The 19,682-nt window shown below is 35.7% G+C and overlaps 2 protein-coding genes across 4 annotated transcripts in view; both read right to left on the bottom strand.

Moving 5' to 3' along the window:
• The window catches only part of ror2 (receptor tyrosine kinase-like orphan receptor 2), a 65,049-nt gene extending 57,057 nt beyond the window's left edge, over positions 1-7,992 (bottom strand). Inside the window, exon 1 of one of the 2 annotated variants that reach the window (XM_047804865.1) lies at positions 7,510-7,992. In XM_047804865.1, coding sequence (XP_047660821.1) covers positions 7,510-7,666 — 157 coding nt within the window. In that variant the 5' untranslated portion in view covers positions 7,667-7,992. The remainder of the gene's footprint in view (positions 1-7,509) is intronic. The other variant, XM_047804866.1, reaches the window with a different exon arrangement.
• A 685-nt stretch (positions 7,993-8,677) lies between these two features.
• On the bottom strand, positions 8,678-18,091 carry sptlc1 (serine palmitoyltransferase, long chain base subunit 1). 2 transcript variants are annotated; one of them, XM_027141197.2, is made up of 15 exons: positions 17,964-18,091; positions 17,029-17,136; positions 15,500-15,594; positions 15,247-15,340; positions 14,830-14,902; positions 14,601-14,733; positions 14,283-14,412; positions 13,747-13,836; positions 13,486-13,593; positions 12,769-12,864; positions 12,227-12,323; positions 10,867-10,921; positions 10,474-10,591; positions 10,116-10,189; positions 8,678-9,930 (listed from the first exon to the last, which is right to left on the bottom strand). In XM_027141197.2, the coding sequence occupies exons 1-15, from the start codon at positions 18,015-18,017 to the stop codon at positions 9,837-9,839; spliced, it is 1,419 nt and encodes a 472-aa protein (XP_026996998.1). In that variant the 5' UTR covers positions 18,018-18,091; the 3' UTR covers positions 8,678-9,836. The 2 variants fall into 2 exon arrangements, with proteins under 2 accessions (XP_026996998.1, XP_026996999.1); XM_027141198.2 differs by lacking the exons at positions 8,678-9,930; positions 10,116-10,189; positions 10,474-10,591; positions 10,867-10,921; positions 12,227-12,323 and adding an exon at positions 12,330-12,506.
• Between the last annotated feature and the right edge of the window lie 1,591 nt (positions 18,092-19,682).

A 19,682-nucleotide genomic window follows, 5' to 3' on the forward strand; every position in this document is an offset into this window, starting at 1 on the left:
GCTGCAAATAGTTTGCACAAGGATGATATGGACAATTTCCTGGTTCAATTATTAAAGAATAATACCATTACATGTTTCAGTCTACGTTTTTAGGGAAAAAAAACCCTCTTTATTAAGAGCAAAACCCATTACCAATCTAAAAATCATAGAGAAATCTTTATTGGTTTTATTTAACAGAGTATACCAGTCTGCTGTGTTTTCCTCCATGTTGGTGGTTCATTCAAAACAGGTGTATGGTCAAATTATTGATTATGGACCGGCAAAATCTCAGCTGCTTAAGAAATTTCCTCATATTTCTTAAACCAAAGAATTTCCCATTGGTGACTGGAAAATTCAAAGATAGAAGAAATTTTAACAGAGTATAAATAGTCAGAATACACAGACTAAGCTATTTGCAGATACAGTAATATCACTTTCTCTTTCTACATAAACATTTATATAATGCAAACAAGAATAACACCGAAGCATAACTGTAAAACATGCAGGAGATGCTTGAGCTCACAAATCCAACCATTCCATTAAAAAAAAGTTTTATGTTCTTGATTGAGAAGACACTGATTAATGATTAATGTTAATGTCTAATCAACTTCAGGATCATACTAATAACTTTATTTTTCTATCCCAGCACACTGTGTTTTATTCTTTATATCTTGTCGCAGAATTTAATCCACATGTTCTTTAAATTCAGTTTATTTTTTTTTTGAGAATGTGAATTTCTCTGGGTGACATCCATGATGAAAATGTCTGCTCTATAATAAAACTCTTGCATCTGGATAAATAAGCACGGCACATGCAAGTTTTTATAAGGCTCCTTGGAGGTTTGCGTGACACAGCAAAATGATCATTTCTATCAGGTGTTTATTTATAGAAAACTGCAATCATTGCAAAATGGCAAATGAAAAGTATGAGTTTTTAACCAGATGTAGCTGTCATAAAGGCCAATTATAATCATCAGCATGCGAGACCACACTCTTTGGTTTTGCTTAATTTTTTTGTTTCTAACAGGTTCAGTAAGAGACAGAGATGTAAACCACAGCGACAAACTTTTAAAAGACTTCCAAAGTATCCATCATCCGTGAATGCTGGAAATATTTAAAAAGCTGGAGCTCTTTTAAACACTAGTTAAAATCAAAACATATTTTCTGTGAAACACGCTCAATACAAATGAGGGAAAACCTTTTAGTGCAAGTTGAAATGGTGCCTCATTCTTCGTACACGTTTTTATCTTGATTTATTAATCTGTGATGTCATCATTCCAGTTCCCAGTACTTTTCTAAACAAAGTTTTCACCTAATGGCCTTGATACGTTTAAATAGTATTTATAAAGTTCATTTCAAGTTCACTAGAAATAGTCTGTATCCATTGCAGTGCCTAACACCAGGATCTCAAATGTTAAAAGGTATTTCATCCTCTTCGGTCTGTCAGTGCAGCACATAATTGAAGGACATTTCAAGTACATTCCTTGTTCTGTGCATCGACTACAAAAATGCAATTTTCACTCATCACTTTCTTTTTTTCCTTTCTTCTGTCTTTTCACTTTCAGGTTCCCCTGTCTACTTCAGTGCCAAGCTGTGGTGCCACCTGATGAAATGCCAGATCTCTAGAACAAACAGCTGGGGGACTTCAAATCAGTGAGGACAGATATATGATGGACAGTAATAAAAGACTGACTGTGCTCCATCGTCATCTGGATGACTTTTATAATCTGTTTCAGGTCTTTAGCAGATGATCTTCTACACATCCCTGGTGAATTCATTTGGAGGGGGTGGGCAGGGTAGTAACAGATGTTATCTGGACAGGCCAAACTGGAGGGGTGTGTTATACTGAAGGGGAGGCACTAAGAAGAAGGAGGTTTTCTGACCGTTCGTGTCTGGCCTAGATGTGGATCATCTACAAGTGTAGGCTGTAAAAATGCTCATTTGATGAGAAAATTAATTCATGTCAATAAAAAAAAGCCAATAAAACTTGACTCGCAAATCAAATTAAATGTGAGATAATGAAATATCTTGAAAATGGGACCTTATGGCAATAACTTTTAGTATGATAATCACAACAAAACTTTTCAGTTCTCATTACAGAACAGCTAGTTGTCTCCCCTTTTGCATATGCTTTATGGATGTGTAATGAACACCATTGTGAGTGAGGGAGCAGTAACGCCAGTTTTCATATTGCTAAATCTATTAACGAGTAAACTGCAGCCAAAAAAACCCTCGTAAACCGTATCTCTACTTCAAAGTCATCAATCTGGCACTTGCACCTCCCTTTCCATGTGCATAACAATCTGAGTAGACATTTGTGGCTTGTCAAATCTTTTTGATGTTACTCAGATTCAAAATGCTTCCTTTTATCCATATTTGCAAGTTGTACCCATAAACCAGTTCCTGAGCATACCAATCTTTATCCCTCAGCTTGGAAAAGATTAGCAGCTCCTCCACACGCATGCAGTCTAACCAAACCTCAATGTCATTACATCAACGGTGCTTTTGATTAGCATCAAGGCACTGGGCTAAAAAACATATTTTTATTTAAAAACTCTGATAACACACAAGCCAAATAATCAGTCATTTCCTCTGAAAAAAATAAAAATAACAAAAAACACCTCATGGTATTTATGGACAAGCTGTACTTGATTTGGGGTCTTTTTCCCAGCAGGGAATTTGTTGTTACATTTTACACACTTAGAACTTTGTAATTAGTTCTTTGAGCCATGCTACGTACATAGAGGTAAGCACGTCTGATTTAAAAATAAGTTAACTAAATTTAAAATGTTAACTTCTTACAGCCGCAAATCATATTCCATATCCAGTGATGTTGCTTGACAGCCAAGAAAGAAAACAACAGTTTTGCACTACAATGATTATGCTTGAGGCCTGTGAGCAATCTTGCAGCATATTTCACCATCATTAACAAAGAAAATGAGGCCAGAAATGATGGTAAGGTTCAAAAACAAATGTGAGATTTTTTGCTAACGTATTGGAAAAATAATAAATAATGATACATTTTTTCCATTTCACCCACATACTAATGACTAATGAGTAAACTGCATTGCTTCAATATAGTTCATAACAGAAAGCACACCACTACTGTCTAAAGTCTAGAAGAAACTACGCTTCTTCTTTAGTGATATATTACATTATTCCGGGCAATCTCTCCAGACAAACCAAGAACAAATGCAAGACCTTTAAAAATGGCTTTAAACGTGTTTAACATACAGAGCTTCCTGCAAATTACCAGATAAAGAATTCACATCAGTATTTCACCATGGGTTAAGACTCGATCCAATTTTCCAACAGAAGGCAACCGCATTAATATTTCTCTACAGGGGCTGAACGTGCTCCAATGCTGATGAGTCTTTGTGTCAAAAACTGCCATGTCAGCTCTACAATAAGTCATTGTGACTCCTGAAAAGCTACTGGTGCTTCATATGGAAAATAATCAGCCAGTCTTGATTTGACATACTGTTTGTGCTATTTCAGTACAAATGAAAGTACAACATTAGTCTTCCACATAGCCTCGAGGAAGCACGCATTAGACAAGCTAATGATGTGTCAATGTTTAGGTAAGAAGATATGAAAATCTGGCTTATGTCAGAGGATCATCGCCTGGCAGAGCAGATGGAAAGTAGCATGTACGTGCTGTCATAAGACCCATTATATGTTCAGGATTAAGAAAACAACTTAGTTTATTGTAAAAGCCAGGCACTATCATCGACTCAGAAGCTGCAGTACGCACTTTTTCATCCGTTATGTCAGAATTCGGGACAGACGAATGACAGACAGAAGTCCTGAATCATTTATTGTTGAAATACACAAAAAGTCAAAATCTTTGACTATTAGATCTTTGAGTTCAGCTCATGAAAATGGGGGCAAAAACAAAAGTGTTGCGTTTATAAATTTTGTTCAGTATATATCGGTTGTTACCGGTTATGAGTTTTTGTTTTATCTTCCACTTGTTTGTTGTCAGATCTTTAATCCTGTAGCACCTGAATTATTTAACTTTTAGCATTTAACAGCATCTTAATTGGTCAGAGGTATAGATATTTTGGTCAGAGATCAGGTATAGATGTTTAATATAACATGCGGCACCACAGACAGTGTATTCATTATTATATCTCAAATAACATAACTTTGTCCACTGACTACACTATAATAATGTTCATAAATGTTCCTTGAAGTTACTATTCTATATTTATCCACAACATCTACAAACATATTTTAGTGTTTAAGCATACTTTATTGCCAACCAGTTGCCATGAGGAGAAACAGAACTAATCAGTTGCGTTCACTCCACTTTCCCCCCCATTCAAAATCTAATAGCCAGTTAACTATACTCTAAGCATAGAGATATATAGAAATGAAGGCTAACTAAAGGTTTATTGTAGGAGGAAAAAAGGGTCAATCTGGTTTTATAATGCAAGATGTCATTTCCTCCATTATTATTAGCATCATGTTTTACACATGTGTCATTTCTTTTTTTTTTTTTAATGACCAATTCTGAACACCGCCACGGCTGCTGCTTTTCCTACTACTGTCTGGCATCCAAAACACTAAACGTTTCTCAAGCACTACAGTCAGAAAACATCCTAACCTATAAAAGTTTTCTACAACATTTAAAAAGACTCCTTGCTGGAGGTAAAGGTTGAGAGGTTTATAAGGGGAGGAAATTTTTCTATTAATAATAAAAATACACTCACTGTTGATTCAGACTGATCCCTGGCTCCACTAGGCTTAGTGAGTTTATTCGCAAGCTACAGCTGGGTGGCCCTTGGAAAAATGTCGCTTTATGAGCTTAACATGGAGTCTGGATGAATTGGGGTCCTTAAACTGTCAGATGAAATCTTAGGAGTTGGAGACAGTAGAAATTCCACAGACTTAGGTCATCCACCAACAGTAACAAAGAAGTGATTCGAACAGTTTCAACACTAGAACATGACTGTCAGTCAGGCGATTCACTATATGCTTTACATAAAATGTAAAGGCTCATATACAACAGTGACAGAAGCAGATATCTATAGTTATAGAGCAATTCAAGGAGTGGAGAGTCAGGTTTTGCTACAAAGTTCCAGGAAAGTGCATATAAATCTTCAGTACAGCTTTTTTTTGGTTTATTCAGAATAATCAAGACCAGAGATTATTATTTTTTTAAAAATCAGACCAGATTTTTATATTAAGCCTGTAATAACCCGGATCACTTCTAATTCATTGTATTTCTACAGCCCTACACCACTCTTTTCGACCCCTTATCTCCTCATTAAAGCTTCCTTCGGAATGCCTTACAGGCAGCAGAATATCTAATGACATGCTGCTGTGATCTCATATCCATGGACTTCTGCATTACACAAACCACAGCCATCCTTCAAAGCATGTCCCAATTTATGGAGGGTGATTTTGCCACATTTGGTGTCTTCCCTGGAACATCACTGAACTGAGGGGAATAAAAATGCAAGTTACGCAAATCATAGACTCAAAGCTTAAAAGCATTTGAAAAACATTTCCATTTTATACCCAGCCTGCTGACCGAGGCACTCTTAAATGCAGCCTTTTGCTTGTTGGAAATCAAGGGATGCCTTTCATCAACATGACAGGTCTTTCCAGAAGCAGCGCAAGCAACTTTATTAGCAAACAGTCTGTAGCTGATTAATGCACCCTACTGTCTCTTTTTTTGACCACAACTCAAGAAGTGTACAAATCTCATTTTCACTGACCCAAATGCTCTCATTGGTTGGGCAGAAGTACTTTGATGTCTAATCCTTGGATAAATCTTGTTCATGCATATCAGTTTAAGGAGCTGGCAGACTATTGATGAAGATACTCACTATATCCAAAGACCCTAAAGGATCATCTATCCTTTTCATGGATTTCCACTTTCAAATCCTCTGTTGTGGCTCAGGGTGTTAGGCTCTTTAGATTTACACCCTTGCCCTGGTTAACACAGGATTAACACACTGAACTCCTCAACTGTGTCCACCCCTTCTTGCTCTGCTTAATTTCACAGCTCAGAATAAAGGCAGAGAATGGGGGAAGGAAGGTGTTGTTTAAAAAAAACAAAAAAAAAACTTTGAAACTTTTTTTTTGCACTTTTCTTCATGGTTTTATCATTCCAAAAGTCCTGTAACAACTTAGCCCTTCATGAATAAGGCCAAAGTGTGCGTCTCTGTTTGCTGATTGGCAGAACCCATTTTTATACATCAGTGAGGGGAGATTTCTATAAGTACTGTAAATATACCCCAGATGTGCTCCTTCCAAACCGGGTAGATCTGTTATTAAAAAGTCCTAAACTAATTTAGCGTCAGTGAGGACCTCTTTGGAAGTAGGACTCGAATAAGCCGCACAGCGGGAAACTCAACATCAATCATTCTGACTGGCTGTTATTGTTCACATTTGCCTTGCTGGATTAGTCTTGGGCATGATGGAAAATTGGAATGTCATGGTTGTATGCCCAGAACACCAACCTCACTGACTCAAAAAGGATTTGATGACAAAGTTAACAAGTCTTAATTTCAAGCCCATAAGTGATCCCGGTTTAATAGTCAAATTAGTTTTCATAAAAGCCATAGCCCAAACTAAACAAACTCACCACAAATAGGATTACATATATTCCATTAAATAAGGGAGGACAATAGGCAAATTAAACATTCATGGTTGAAAAATCCATCCTTCTTCTATTTTTTTTTTTAACCAAAAGTCCTCCTTTGTTTGGCTCCAAGACAATTGCATCTGGGTTCAAGGACTCTTCTTAGCAAGTGATCAATTAGCATGTCAATGACCTTGTTGAATATCCCCACACCTTGTTCATGGGGGGTGAGTGGTGCTGGCCAAAAGAGCTCACCCTCCTGTGGTTAGGCACAAACGCCCCCCATTGGCCTTTAACTCAAAGCAGTGATGTGACTGTTGCCTATTCACACATTTATTCACTGATAAATAAATCAGATTTATTTGTACTAACAGTGTTTAATCCCAGGCTTCATCTTTAACCAGCCAAACTGTTTTCCTTATGATGTAAACACTTTTCAGGTGAGAGACAAGAATCTGCACTGCTGGAAAGGGTGATAAAAGGGTTAGAAGACACCATCCAGGTTTCAACATCTGCCCCCAAACTCCTTAACCAAATGGAACAACAAGACCCAAGAGGGCAAGCTCAAAACAGGAAACATGGACATCTGTCACCCCCACCCCTGCAGGGAACTAAATGAATTAGTGACTTCAACAAAGGAAAGAGATCACTTTCAAATAATCTTATTGATTGCTCAGGAAATCTCGAGAATATGTCGAGGAACTGGATCTCAGCTTGTACTGGCTATGGGTATTAGATATGCACACAGCTCACACTTATACAGAGATGGAAAATTCACTTGAAACAATTACGCACAGCCTCCGGCACTTAAAACTTTAAACTCTCATCCTGTATAGTAATGCATTGCAATCCAAAAGTTTATTTTTGTTTGTACCCCATTTTTTTCTCCCCCCTAAGAGGTTTTCACTGGTTACTTAGACAAAAAAAAAACCTTACCTGAGACTCTCGCAGAAGTCAAGACGGACAACGCAAGGAGAAAAGTTTTCAAACAATTACGCAAAGCAAAACGATTAATCCTTGAAATATCCATCCTTCCAGGGAATAAACTCTGCCAGTTGGATGAGGAAAAATCTATACACAGGGCATCGGGCATCCAGCACAGGTATGAACAGTCAATTCGGTCTGTTAGGAGGAACAAAACTCCTCCAAGATTGATTTAAAAGTCTGGGAAAACAGGCCAAGTTTTGGTTGAAATATAACAGGTGCGCTGAGAATAAAGCTCTTGTTGGTGGTGGCTGCTTTCCAAAAGAAGTGCGCGTTTCATTCCGGGACGAGCTGAACACCGCGTTTGCGCTTCTCAAAGCTGAAAAAGTGAGTTGAGAGAAACGGAGGTGTTTCTTTGACGTAGCATGGATCAGTCCTAAGGGAGGGAAGCGGGATAACGTGGATCCGGGTTCCTGGCATGAATTAAACGCGCCACCTACAGGTGATAAACTATATGTGACTGCGTAAAACAGCCAGGGGACAATGAAATGAACAAGCGTGGTCAATTTAAGGAGTATTATAACATTAAGGTCTTACTGAAATAAAAATAAACACCCACCCACTTTTATTATTAACGCATGGGCTTAGAGATTTATTTTGTCAGGAAAACCTGACTATACATGTTTGCTTAACTTTTAACATCGACCTATTGGTCTTTTTTCAGTTTAGGGCAAGATTTTGAAATTACCCACAAGGCCATTCATCTGCCTGCTGAAGAATGATCTCTACCTGTAGAGCTCAGTGCAGCAGCGCTTTAATCCTTGTTTGTTAAGCTGTCTCACCTCCTTATCTGTACCCTGTGGTTAGATAAGGTTCCTAAGATTTTATACTTATACTGATGTCAACTTCACCCCGCTCGTCTCATAGACTATTAACTAGACAAATTTTTTTGGTTAAACTCGAATTAGCACCAGAATCACTAAGCACATCACAAATATTTCAATGTAAACAAACACATTTTATGAGTTTCAGTGTGGACTTTTCCTTTTGGCTTATTAAAGAAACCTGGAGAAAACTTTTTTCAGTGAGTCAGACAAGTCAACGATCTTTTCATTCATATAATAATTTTTGACTTTTACTTTCTAAGACAGAGCAAAATTACAGAAAACACCACAACAAATTAACAAATTGATTTTATTAAAGAAAACCCCACACAGTTAGCAGCAATACAAGATGCAATCTTAGGGGAAAAACACATCAAGAGTTCTTTGGATGGTAATGGTTCAAGCTTTTCTTTAAGGGCTCTATTTTGGAAATTTTCTAAAAAGAAACCCTTTGTTCTGACATTCTTCGTAGAACTTTTAATGCTTCCCCCTGCATGAAAACCAAAGAACCTTTAATAGCTTTTAATAACTTTTTTTAGCAAGAAGAATTGGATCAAAATCCTTTTTAGATTACGGCCAAAATTTATAATAAACTGTAAACAAATATCGAAAACAATAAATAAAAAAACATCAAATAGCTATTTTGTCTAAAAAATAAACATCTTTTGGAAATAAAATATTAGGCATAAAGGTTCCTTTTGATTCTTCTTACAGGGTTCAACGTTGAACAAGTTCAGAAAGGGACCCTCTCTCTATTGTAGGGCTCTGATAAACCCAAGAACTCAATGTTGCTTTCAATTATGTATCAGTATTTATAAAAGTAAATGTAAAATGTGTCCATAAAGCTATGTGCATTCATGCCGTCATAATAAGCTGACAGTATCATGCAATATATGAAAAAAGAATAAATCATGTAAAAAATAATAAATTTTTCCTGGATTGAAAAAATGTTCTCATAAAAAAAATATATATAAACAAAAATTCCCAAATGTACTTTTCATTTAAAAAAAAAAAAAGCATGTGAAATGTCTTTTTTATGGAAATGTTAAGGGAAGAAACCCAAACAGTGTATAAAAGGAATTTGAATATGTTCTAACTCTCCAATTTTAATATTAACTGCAGTTTAATCAACCTTTGCAACTTTCATTCAAGGCATCAGATGAAACATAAAAATATTTGGTCAATGGAACTTCTACATTCATTTCAATGTGAAACTGCAACACAAAACAGATCAGTGTTTTAAATATAATATTTATAAAGAGTCAAAAAGCTGCAACTATTCATTCAGTTCTCATGATGCATGACACATTGAATGTCCCATGGTGGACTGAGGTCTGCAGTTCTGACAGTGTAGCCATGGCTAAAGCACCATCATGAGCAGAATGGGAGTGTTCAGCTTGAAACACATGTTATTGTTGATTTTAGTGTCTGTCACCATGCTGGAAGAATTTGCAACTACTTAAGTGTCACAAGAGCTGCCTCTCGAATACAGGATGCTGCTTTCTCAATTTCCTCTTCAGTCTGCTCAACAGTAACCACCACTCTGATGCTAAAGAGAGGGCAGAAAATTCATGCAGAAGATATTCATGTCAGGCACAAAGAAGCAAATAAGATTAAGAAAAAAAAAGAAAAAAAAAGCCACGTATGTAACATTTAAAAGTCTATAATGGCTTAAAAACAGACAGATGTTATACAGCATTTTACTTTATTTTACGTAAAGATTTGTGCGCTCACCTGGGTGATGAAAGGAAACGCTCCTCTTTGTCTAGGTAGCGAGCCAGAGTCAAAGCTATTTGTCTGTCCAAACACTGCATGCATGCAAATAGTAAAGTACAGTAGAATTGAATGAACACAGTTTAATCTAAAAATGTAAATGAGTTTGCTAGCTAATGTGATAATTCACACAACTTAATGTCATATATTTGTCCTGGTTACTGCTACAATCAAGGACCTACTTTGCATTAGCTATAAAATGTATGGTTCAAATACATCTGTTTTACATCAATTTAAGTGCTTTATGTAAAATCATAAACCATTGTGAAAATGTTATAAAGGAGCCTCACTGTCACATGTAATGAGTTTTAGTTCATACATAATCAACGATGGAGCGTAGTGTCCTGACATCACTCTCTCTGGATCCGGTGCTGTTCACAAGCTGGAGATGGAGTGCTGGAGCTAACTCAACCCCAATAACCTTCAAACCTGGAATTCTACAATACACAAGCAAAAGACATGACTAGAAGGAATAGTTTATAATGATCAGTTTTAGGTCTTAACAATAAAATAGCTGGTATAAAGTGTTACCAGAGGATAACAGAGGATAATGCATATGTGAGGTTCAGGGAATCAGCCTCAGCAACATCCGGTGTTTTTAAGGCTACTCACAGATTACATATTCTGTATATTTCCATTGATTTGGAGATCTTTTAGCAAATCTTTCGGTCCAATATTCGTGTTCAATTTGTCAGGAGTTAAAATGACTTACCCTTGTAATGCCTTGTGGACATATTTACACTTTCCTCTCAGGGTAGCAAAAATTTCTGGAAAAGCAAATAAGAAAAATCTGCTTTAGTCAAGAGTTTATTTATAACCAGTAAATACTAATTAACTAACTCCGTGGTTTAGCTTGGAAATAAGAAGTCTGCTGTATAATTAACTCTATTCATGTATATTACTTTAATAAGGCCTGTACACATTTGGCTTTTTTGTGTTTTGTGTCAACATTCAGTACATAAAGGAAAATTCAAACACTGAAGCATGTTCCTTCTGAAATATTAATGTGTTAAGTAATTCTGGTGCTTATGCTGGATTCTGATACTCTGAAAAACAAAACTTCTTTTCTCATGGCTATTTTTTATTTTCCAGGTATTCAATGCACCATATTTGCGATGAGTTATGACATATTCTGCTTGAATATCAGCAGTCTATGAGAAGGTAAGCATGATGGTGCTGGAAAAAAAAAATGAAGCTATGGAAGTTGACCTATTTTACAGGTCAAATGAGGAGGACCGACATAAAGAGGAAAGAGCTGCTGCATGGCAAGAGAAAGCAATAGCTACATCTCACTGGTGCCACGATCAGCATGTGATTGAACGGCATTGTTTGTATTAACCAAAGTGAAAACATCAATGAAAACATTTTAAACTAAAGACTCAATGAAATTATGAATGAATCCTATCTAATACAATTTTTTAATAAAAATGTATCTGCTAATGATACAGAGTAATATGAGTAGTTTTCTTTAGCAGTATCCTGCAACTGAATTTACATGAGACAGAAGAAGGTTTTGGGGTCATGCTCAGAAGCCCACCGACTCTCAGATTCCTTTACTTTGAACAACCTTCCAGTCAATAGAATAGAACTTTAAATACGGATCTATTGCTGCATCTTTCATAGTAGAGAAATCTAGATAAAAATCAAGAATAGTTTCAGAATGTATGTTTCTATTAAATCCAGAGTTAGGCCTACAGTCTGTTGAGTCGCCCCCTTTTCAGTGCTCAAAGGTTAAAAATATTTTTGTAGCTTTCATATGGGCCTCAACATATGGTCTAAATCAGGAAGATATCAGTCTTTCTTTGTGTCTGAAGTCTTTCCAGTTGAAAATTGTGTAGTGGAATGGACCCTGTAATCTGATGGCTAACAAAAACTCTCATTAATCTACTGCTCCTCCCTTTTGAAATTATTGTACATATTAACAGCTTTTGTGTTCTTTGTTAAATAAAGAAAGGTGAAATATAGGCAGGGGGACTGAATACTAGAGCTCTGTCTGTGTGTGTGTGTGTGTGTGTGTGTGTGTGTGTGTGTGTGTGTGTGTGTGTGTGTGTGTGTGTGTGTGTGTCTTTTACCTGGGTCCTCCTCCATGATGTTGAGGGCCTCAATAGCAGCAGTAGCCAACATGGGTGGAAGTGAGGCTGAGAAACAGTAGCCTTGTCCAGACAGTCGCTAACACACACAAGAATGACCGATCAGTGATATGACAAATGTCCTGTTACTTTCAATGTCCAAATAAGGGATTTTGCCTCAAGGTTTCCAAGAATGATTTCCATTTAAATCCAGAAAATGTTGCTCAAATAGTGTGTCCAACATTCACGGTGATCAAGTGGTTCGTTCTGCCAAAAATCTGGACTGCATATAACAGATACATCATAGATGGGTCATTGTGAATTTAGCTTGGTTTACATTTCAAAGCACACATGTATCCAGTTATAGCAATTGCTTTTGATCATTCGAATGATGATGCAAAGACCATTCTTCCAAATTTACAGATTTACTGCAGAAACTGATTCAGATCACGCACAGATACGAATTCAACATCAACTACACCAATAATTTAGACAGATGATTTGCAGAAAGAGGAAATATCAAGCACTGAAAGAGTCTCAGATACCTGATGATCAATTAAAAATGATCGGCCACAGCAGAATCCACCTATGGAAGCCACTGCGTTCTCCATGTTGGCACTTATAAGGTCAATGTCATCTATCTGAATACATGAAAAGTCACAATATTAGATTATAAGATTCATTAGAAAAAATATTAAATACTTCAGTGTCTAACAATGACCTAAATTAGTGACATATAGGGATGGGTTGTACAGCTAAAAGAAGGTGTTCTCAAATATTTTGTCACAATCGATCCAATGAAATAAACAAAGTTCAAACAAAGAAAAAGATTAAATCATTTAATAACCTATTAAAACTATTCACATCAATCACTCCAAATCAGTTTCATGTGACAGAGGACCAAAACCTTTTCTTTCTTCTATTGGACTCTGTCTTTATTTGGTGTGAAGTATGAATTTTAAAAGACCAACAGTTGCCATGTTTTAATTTACTGTACACAGTTAAAATGATGTGGTCATAGTTGATTCATAAATATTTCTTAGTCACAGAGGTCCTCTTGCTTTTGTTGATGTTTGCACAACTCTCAATGCAACTGTGTTTTGTCTTGTTTAACCATGTTAAAAACAATACTGATATTTTCAACAAGCTGCCAATTTCCGACTGTCCTTCATCCATTTCTAGGAATGACTTCAAGGGGATTTCAAGGGGAACTGTCCATTATACACATGACAGCAGAACGCAATCTAACATGTGATACTTACACTAACTCCAAAGTGTTCGGTGACGCCTCGGCCATGTTCTCCCAGCACACCGAAAGACATGCCTTCTTCCAGAAAGATGCGTACTTTATACTTGTACTTTAGCTTCACCTGGAAATAAACATTCAACATTTTCAGTCACTGTTTAGTAATTAAAAAAAAAAAAAAAAAAGCAATTCAAGAATGATTAAAATCACCCTCTGAATTTAAGTCTAACGATGTAAACACTGGACTCAGTAGAGTGTAAGGACAGTGTTTTCTCACCAGCTGTGGTAGAGGGCAGATGTCTGCCGTGTTCAAATACAGGCCTTCCACAACAATGAATTTTCTGGTGACTCTAGCCTTGCGTGGATTCTGAGAAAATACACAGCAGAAAATACTAATCAGAAAAAAAAGATCAAATAATTTTGCATATACAAATCGGAGCTCTGGAAAAAACCTATTGGATGGCTGAAGAAAAGATGAAATATTGGGTTTTGTTCAAAATAGAGCTTATAGCATATTTTGATACATCAACTGGCAGAATCTGCAAATATGCCACTAAAATTCAGTGTTTTTCTCGTTGTAAACCTTGTCTAAAGCTATCTTTCGGTAAAGATTAAACTGTAAAGGAGTGTAAAGGAGCAAGGTAAATTCCATCTGCCTAAACATGACACATATGCCCACACAAAACCTTAGAATTGTTCATGGCTCTTATTCTATTGTAACTGCAGTTTTGTATCTTACATATATTTGTCCTGAAGGCATTACATTTCCTCCCACAGTATGCATGTGCAGTATGTGCATGACTCTTTCCCCACCTTCTGGTCTTCCACCTCCTGCTCCTTTAGCAGTCGCTCCAGATCCTCCATGTCGTTGTGCTTGAAGTATTTAATGAAGCTCCGGGAAGCCTGCAGGCCCTTCTGGATTGCAAAACATGCTGCTTCATCCCTGCAAAAACAAGACACACAGCGCACGATAATAAGTTTTATACTTGTGTACACAGAGACTGGTGCATCTGGAGAATAACAGAAAGAGAATGTCATCAACTAAAGAGAAACATTGTAGAGAAACATTATAGTTGCAACATACGGCCCTCTGGCTGAGAAGAGAGAAGCATACAATATACAAACACTTACACAAACACAATATCGCCTCTCTTGGAGTAGGCAGGAATGGCGCTGGCTATGGTTGCAAAGCCATAAGAGTAGATGATGGCCTCCTCGGTTCTCATAAACTTAGCCAAGCGCTCTTCTAACTCCAGGTGTACATCTAAAAGAAGGGATTTTGTATGGCATGTATTAAAAGAAGGAATGCCTTAAATCAAGTTTAACTGTTTATAATCTTATGGAAAGAAATATCACCCACCAAATGTTCCATAGAATCCTCTTGGGCCACAAGTACCCACGCCATACTTTCTAATAGATGCAAGTGCCTTTTGCTGAAATAGAAAAGTTTTAAAAACAAATAACTTACTTACAAATTATTATTTACAACTTACATCCTAATGTGTGAATAATTAGTCACACTAATTCTATTTTTTTATAATCTTATCATAAGTACTGAAATCCTTTCGATACACTATTTTATCCTCTAGTTATAAATAAGTGCGCTGTCAAGATGATCATGTTCTGCCATGAAATTCATTTAATGCCGTTAAAATACACTGAGCAATAAAACAGCTGCCGCTGAACACCGCTCTGCAATCAGAGTTGGATACAATCTGAATTTTAAGAAGCATGGAAAAGCAATTAGACTAACATCTGCATTCACAAGGGTACAAACCTTAACGCGTGCATTATCGAGCAGGCCCAAGAAGTTAAACGAGGCAAAGTTAATGCACTCTTTCCCATTAACAATCATTTTGTGGCTTGGAGAGCTATAAAATAAAAACACAGTTATTAGCAGTAAGTAGTAGCGCAGCATATATGAATTATTCTTTCAGCTTGAAGTCCACACAACGGCTGTAATTAGTCATGTCAGAGCTAATAATGTAGATCCAGTGAACCCAATTGGAAGGTTTTTGAGGCCAGCTTACCCAGTCACAACGTCATAATTTAGAGATGACTGAATTTTCATCCCAGGAGGAACCAGAGGCTCTGGCTGCCATTCTTCAATTAACTCTTCTTTTTCCTAAAATATTCACAGAAAACAGAGAAATGTCAGTGTTCAATCATCTGCATTTAAAAGCCTTTCAAGCAGTTTGGGTTTGCAGACATGTACTATATGGCCAAATGTTTGTGTACATCTGATGTTCACACCTATACAGTATGTGGGCCTTCCCCCAAAAGGTTGCCATAAAGCTAGCAGCAGATGATTGCATAGAATTTGCCAAAAAGGTATGGTTTGGACAACACTTATGTGGAAGAGCTTAAGTGGCCTCCAAAGAGAACATCTAAACCCTACTGAAAACATTTGGGATGAACTGGAACACAGACTGCACCACAGGCCTCTTTGCCCAATATCAGTGTCTGAACTCACAGTGTTATTGTGTGAAAGTCTTCTCAGAAGGAGGAAAGTTATTAGAACAGCAAAGAAGGAATTAATATGGAATGGGCAACACCCATTCCATCTGACTTTAGAAATATTCCTTTGAAATTCTGGTCCATGTTGACAAGTTCATATCACACAGATTCTTCAGATTCTTTTATACTGCAAGTCCACTATTCTACCACATCTGCCCATGTAGCACCACCATTCTAATGGTTGGAGATTACCTGAAGCTGCTGGCCCATATCCAAATGGTTTTATATATTGCACTTCTAACACATAATTGGCTAATTAGATAACTATATGAATTTGGACATTGTTTATACTTTATTATTCAGCAATTTATCTGGTAAATATTTGATTTGGGTAGGAGATTATACAAAAAAAATTTACTGGAGTGATTTTAGGAAAAATTATGAAAACTCCCTTCCCACAAGATATGACAGTAAAAGATAAAAGCACAGGTTGTAATTTTTATTGACATAACCATTTCACGCAGGACTAAAATATCACAGAAAAAAAATTATCACCTGTCATTTGCCTTAATATGCTGCATTAATTGCAATTGTTAACTACAGCGATATAAAGTGACTTACTAAAAATTAGTAATGGATTATTTAACCTTGTCTTTAACCTCACTGATGAAATGAGATTTCTAAAGATTGTACTGTCTTTTGAGTTCTACCATAAAAGCCTGACCCATGACTTTCAGTTTAAAGTTGTTTATTTTAAACGTATTAAAAACAACAAGCCAAAAACAAACACTGTTCCTTTCTATTTTTATTTAAATCAACCTTGTAAATAATGCTCATTCATGATACTTATAAGATCAACAGTAAAACTGTTTAGAAAAAAGATCATCAAAACATCATTTGACAGACGCCCTCTTATCCAGAGTGACTTACATTATCTCATTTTTTTATACAGCTGATCAATTGAAGGTTAAGAGCCTTACTCAGAGGCCCTACAGAGGCGGTTTGGTGGACATGGGATTCAAACCCACGACCTTCTGATTGGTAGCCAAACACCTTAAACACTAAGCTTCCACAGACCCTTCTTGTTTTAGGATTTTATTACCTTTTCAGTGAGGTCAGACCTCTCTTGCAGCTTATATGTTTTTGAGAATAACAGTCTGATTATCCACAATATCAGGATTCCTTCTAAGATCAGATGATAAGCTGGTGCCTAGGAGGAAGGAAAACGGTGTGATTAATCATACCTGACTTTTCAAAGTGAATTTCATTTCATGTACAGTAACATGAGAAAGACTTTTATTTTGTAATAATCAATAAATATAACACACAGTTACAGCAACATGCTTCTTGTATAGTCTGTATTATCTTGTCTTGTATAGTATAGTGTTATTTATGTCTGTACTTTTTTAGAGTCACAAACAGCTGGAACCAAATTCCTTGTGTGCGTAAACACACTTGGCCAATAAACCGGATTCTGATTCTGATAACAACCCAGAAAAAAAAAGTTGTTAGAAAAATAAGTGTCTGTATGTTTGGGGTGTAAAACCGTTAAGTGTATGATTTAAAAAATCATTAAAAAATTAAAGCTTACATTTGTTGAATTTTAGGACTTTGTCTTTTTAAATTGCAAATCACTAATTAAAAGCAAGAGGATTAAAAAAACTACTAAAATGTTAACATTCACATGGATTTGGTTGTTGATATGAATGTAAACAGCTAATAAATGGGATTAAAGTCTTAACCCTTAATGGCTGCTTGTTCCCCGCATTAGTGCACTTAATAGAATATGACCAGAATTAATTGTACACCCTACATGTAGGGCACTAGATGTGAAATAAGGGATAATTCAGGATGAAACCGCCACCTATTTGGCAACCAGGTTTTACTTCCTGTATTAGCTTGACAACAAACTAGCTTACAATTTACGACTCAAAAAGAGATACCAATCCGAGACAATTTCAGTGGAGCGAACACACAAAACAATACGTTATTTATTTATACTTTTACAAATTCTATCACAAGAAAATTAGCACTAACCTCGTAAAAAGCTTGCACCATCTCAACTAACACCCACTGTTGCCCCGCCGCCATCTTGGTAATCAGGGCCACCTGACCATGCAGTATACGTCATTTTGTCTACAATGTACCTGCGCCCCCTTGTGGATCCTTTTGGAATTGAAGTAATAAAGAAAATACTGTTTTGTTTATTTATTTATTTTTACTTAATTTTAATTCTAAAGAAAATTAATAAAGATTAAGAAAACATAAAAGGCGTCTTTGCATATAAAATTAGGTTCTTGATTTCCAATTACTCACTGTATGGATTTTCTGTGCACAATAACTATACAGGTAGAAATGATATATTTTTCTGTGTAATGTTTCTATTAACATTGTAAAGCTATACAAAGTTATCATTTTCAATCATGTGTTTGATATTTCCCTTTGCCATTTACATTTTTATATTCCTTTTTTTAAATAACTATTCTTATTGTGAAAGAGAAAACTGCAAGTCTAAATGGAAAATGTATTCAAATAAGAGGAAAAAAGGCCAAAATTCAACACTATAAGTACTAAGTGTGGATTTTGTATATTTTTTAAGTCAGTTTCTTTCTGGTTTTGGGAAAATTAGTCAAGCATCCTTTGCATAGTAATGTTACTCCAGTGAGGTCCAAAGGTCTAAGACCACATTAGAAATCTGAAACAATTGGCATAAGACATTTATAAATATGTATAACAAAGAAAGCAAATGTCTGTTGACCCGATATTGACCCCATATAGATCCCATATTGACCAGGTTGACTGCTTTGTAAAAAAAAAAAAAAAAGGAAATAATTTCCATATTCCTTATTTCTTTCATTGAAGCATGTGTTCAGATGGCATTCTGATGGATTTGTGCACAATGACTAAAGCAAAATAGAGGAACTTACTAAATACTATAAAACTGTATAATATGTAAAATATTCCATTTTCACTCAAATTAATCAATTAGTTTATAAGTATCATTTAAAATGACAAAATTTGTATTTGTTTAGAAAAGAATGGAAATTGAAGCATTTTCATTAGTGCATCACCTTGTATATATTCCAAATGTGTCAGATCAGATCAGGCTCAGGTTATTAGGTGTAATCCTGGGTGGAGAATTTTGTCAGTCCCTTACTCTAGATTGAAGTGTAATATAAGATCATTTTTAAATGAAATACCCCTTATCTTTATGGTTTACAAGTAAATAACTCTGTATGTTTAGTGGAGCAATCTTGACTTATCTAATGGGTTTCTTCAAGTCTACAGTGTAGGTCCCTTTGAGCTACTTTTAAACATTTTAAATGACATACTTATAGTTTAAAAGTATGGACTGAATTATCATACAAATATTGTGATACTGTTTAATAAGAATTGTACAGCTACCATATTGTTAATTATAATATCAATATAAAATAAATACTATAAATAAAATTATAAAACAATTAACTAACAAATCACATTAGTCATACTTTACAGCTAATTCTTAAAACATTTTTAACATTCTGGAACATTATTACAGAAAATTACAGAGAAACAACAAATATACAGAATTAAAAATAATAATAATGATACATGAAATGACTAACATGAAAAAAAATGCAAAAACTCTATAAAATTATATTATTTTATATCATAATGCAAGATTAATACAAATGATACAAATAATAGTAACATTTTTTATATCCCCTTGCACATGCATATTGAAGCATTGGATTAAAATGTCAATTATAATAT

Source organism: Tachysurus fulvidraco, chromosome 20 (genome assembly GCF_022655615.1).
Source record: "Tachysurus fulvidraco isolate hzauxx_2018 chromosome 20, HZAU_PFXX_2.0, whole genome shotgun sequence".
NCBI lineage: Eukaryota > Metazoa > Chordata > Actinopteri > Siluriformes > Bagridae > Tachysurus > Tachysurus fulvidraco.

Coding starts and splice junctions, on each gene's coding strand:
- sptlc1 (XM_027141197.2), bottom strand. CDS start 18,017: ATGGCGGCGGGGCAACAGTGGGTGTTAGTTGAGATGGTGCAAGCTTTT. Junction 14,413..14,600: donor AGAGGCGATATTGTGTTTGT/GTAAGTGTTTGT, acceptor TTGTTTTTGCAG/GGATGAAGCAGCATGTTTTG. Junction 10,922..12,226: donor CATCATGGAGGAGGACCCAG/GTAAAAGACACA, acceptor TTGCTTTTCCAG/AAATTTTTGCTACCCTGAGA.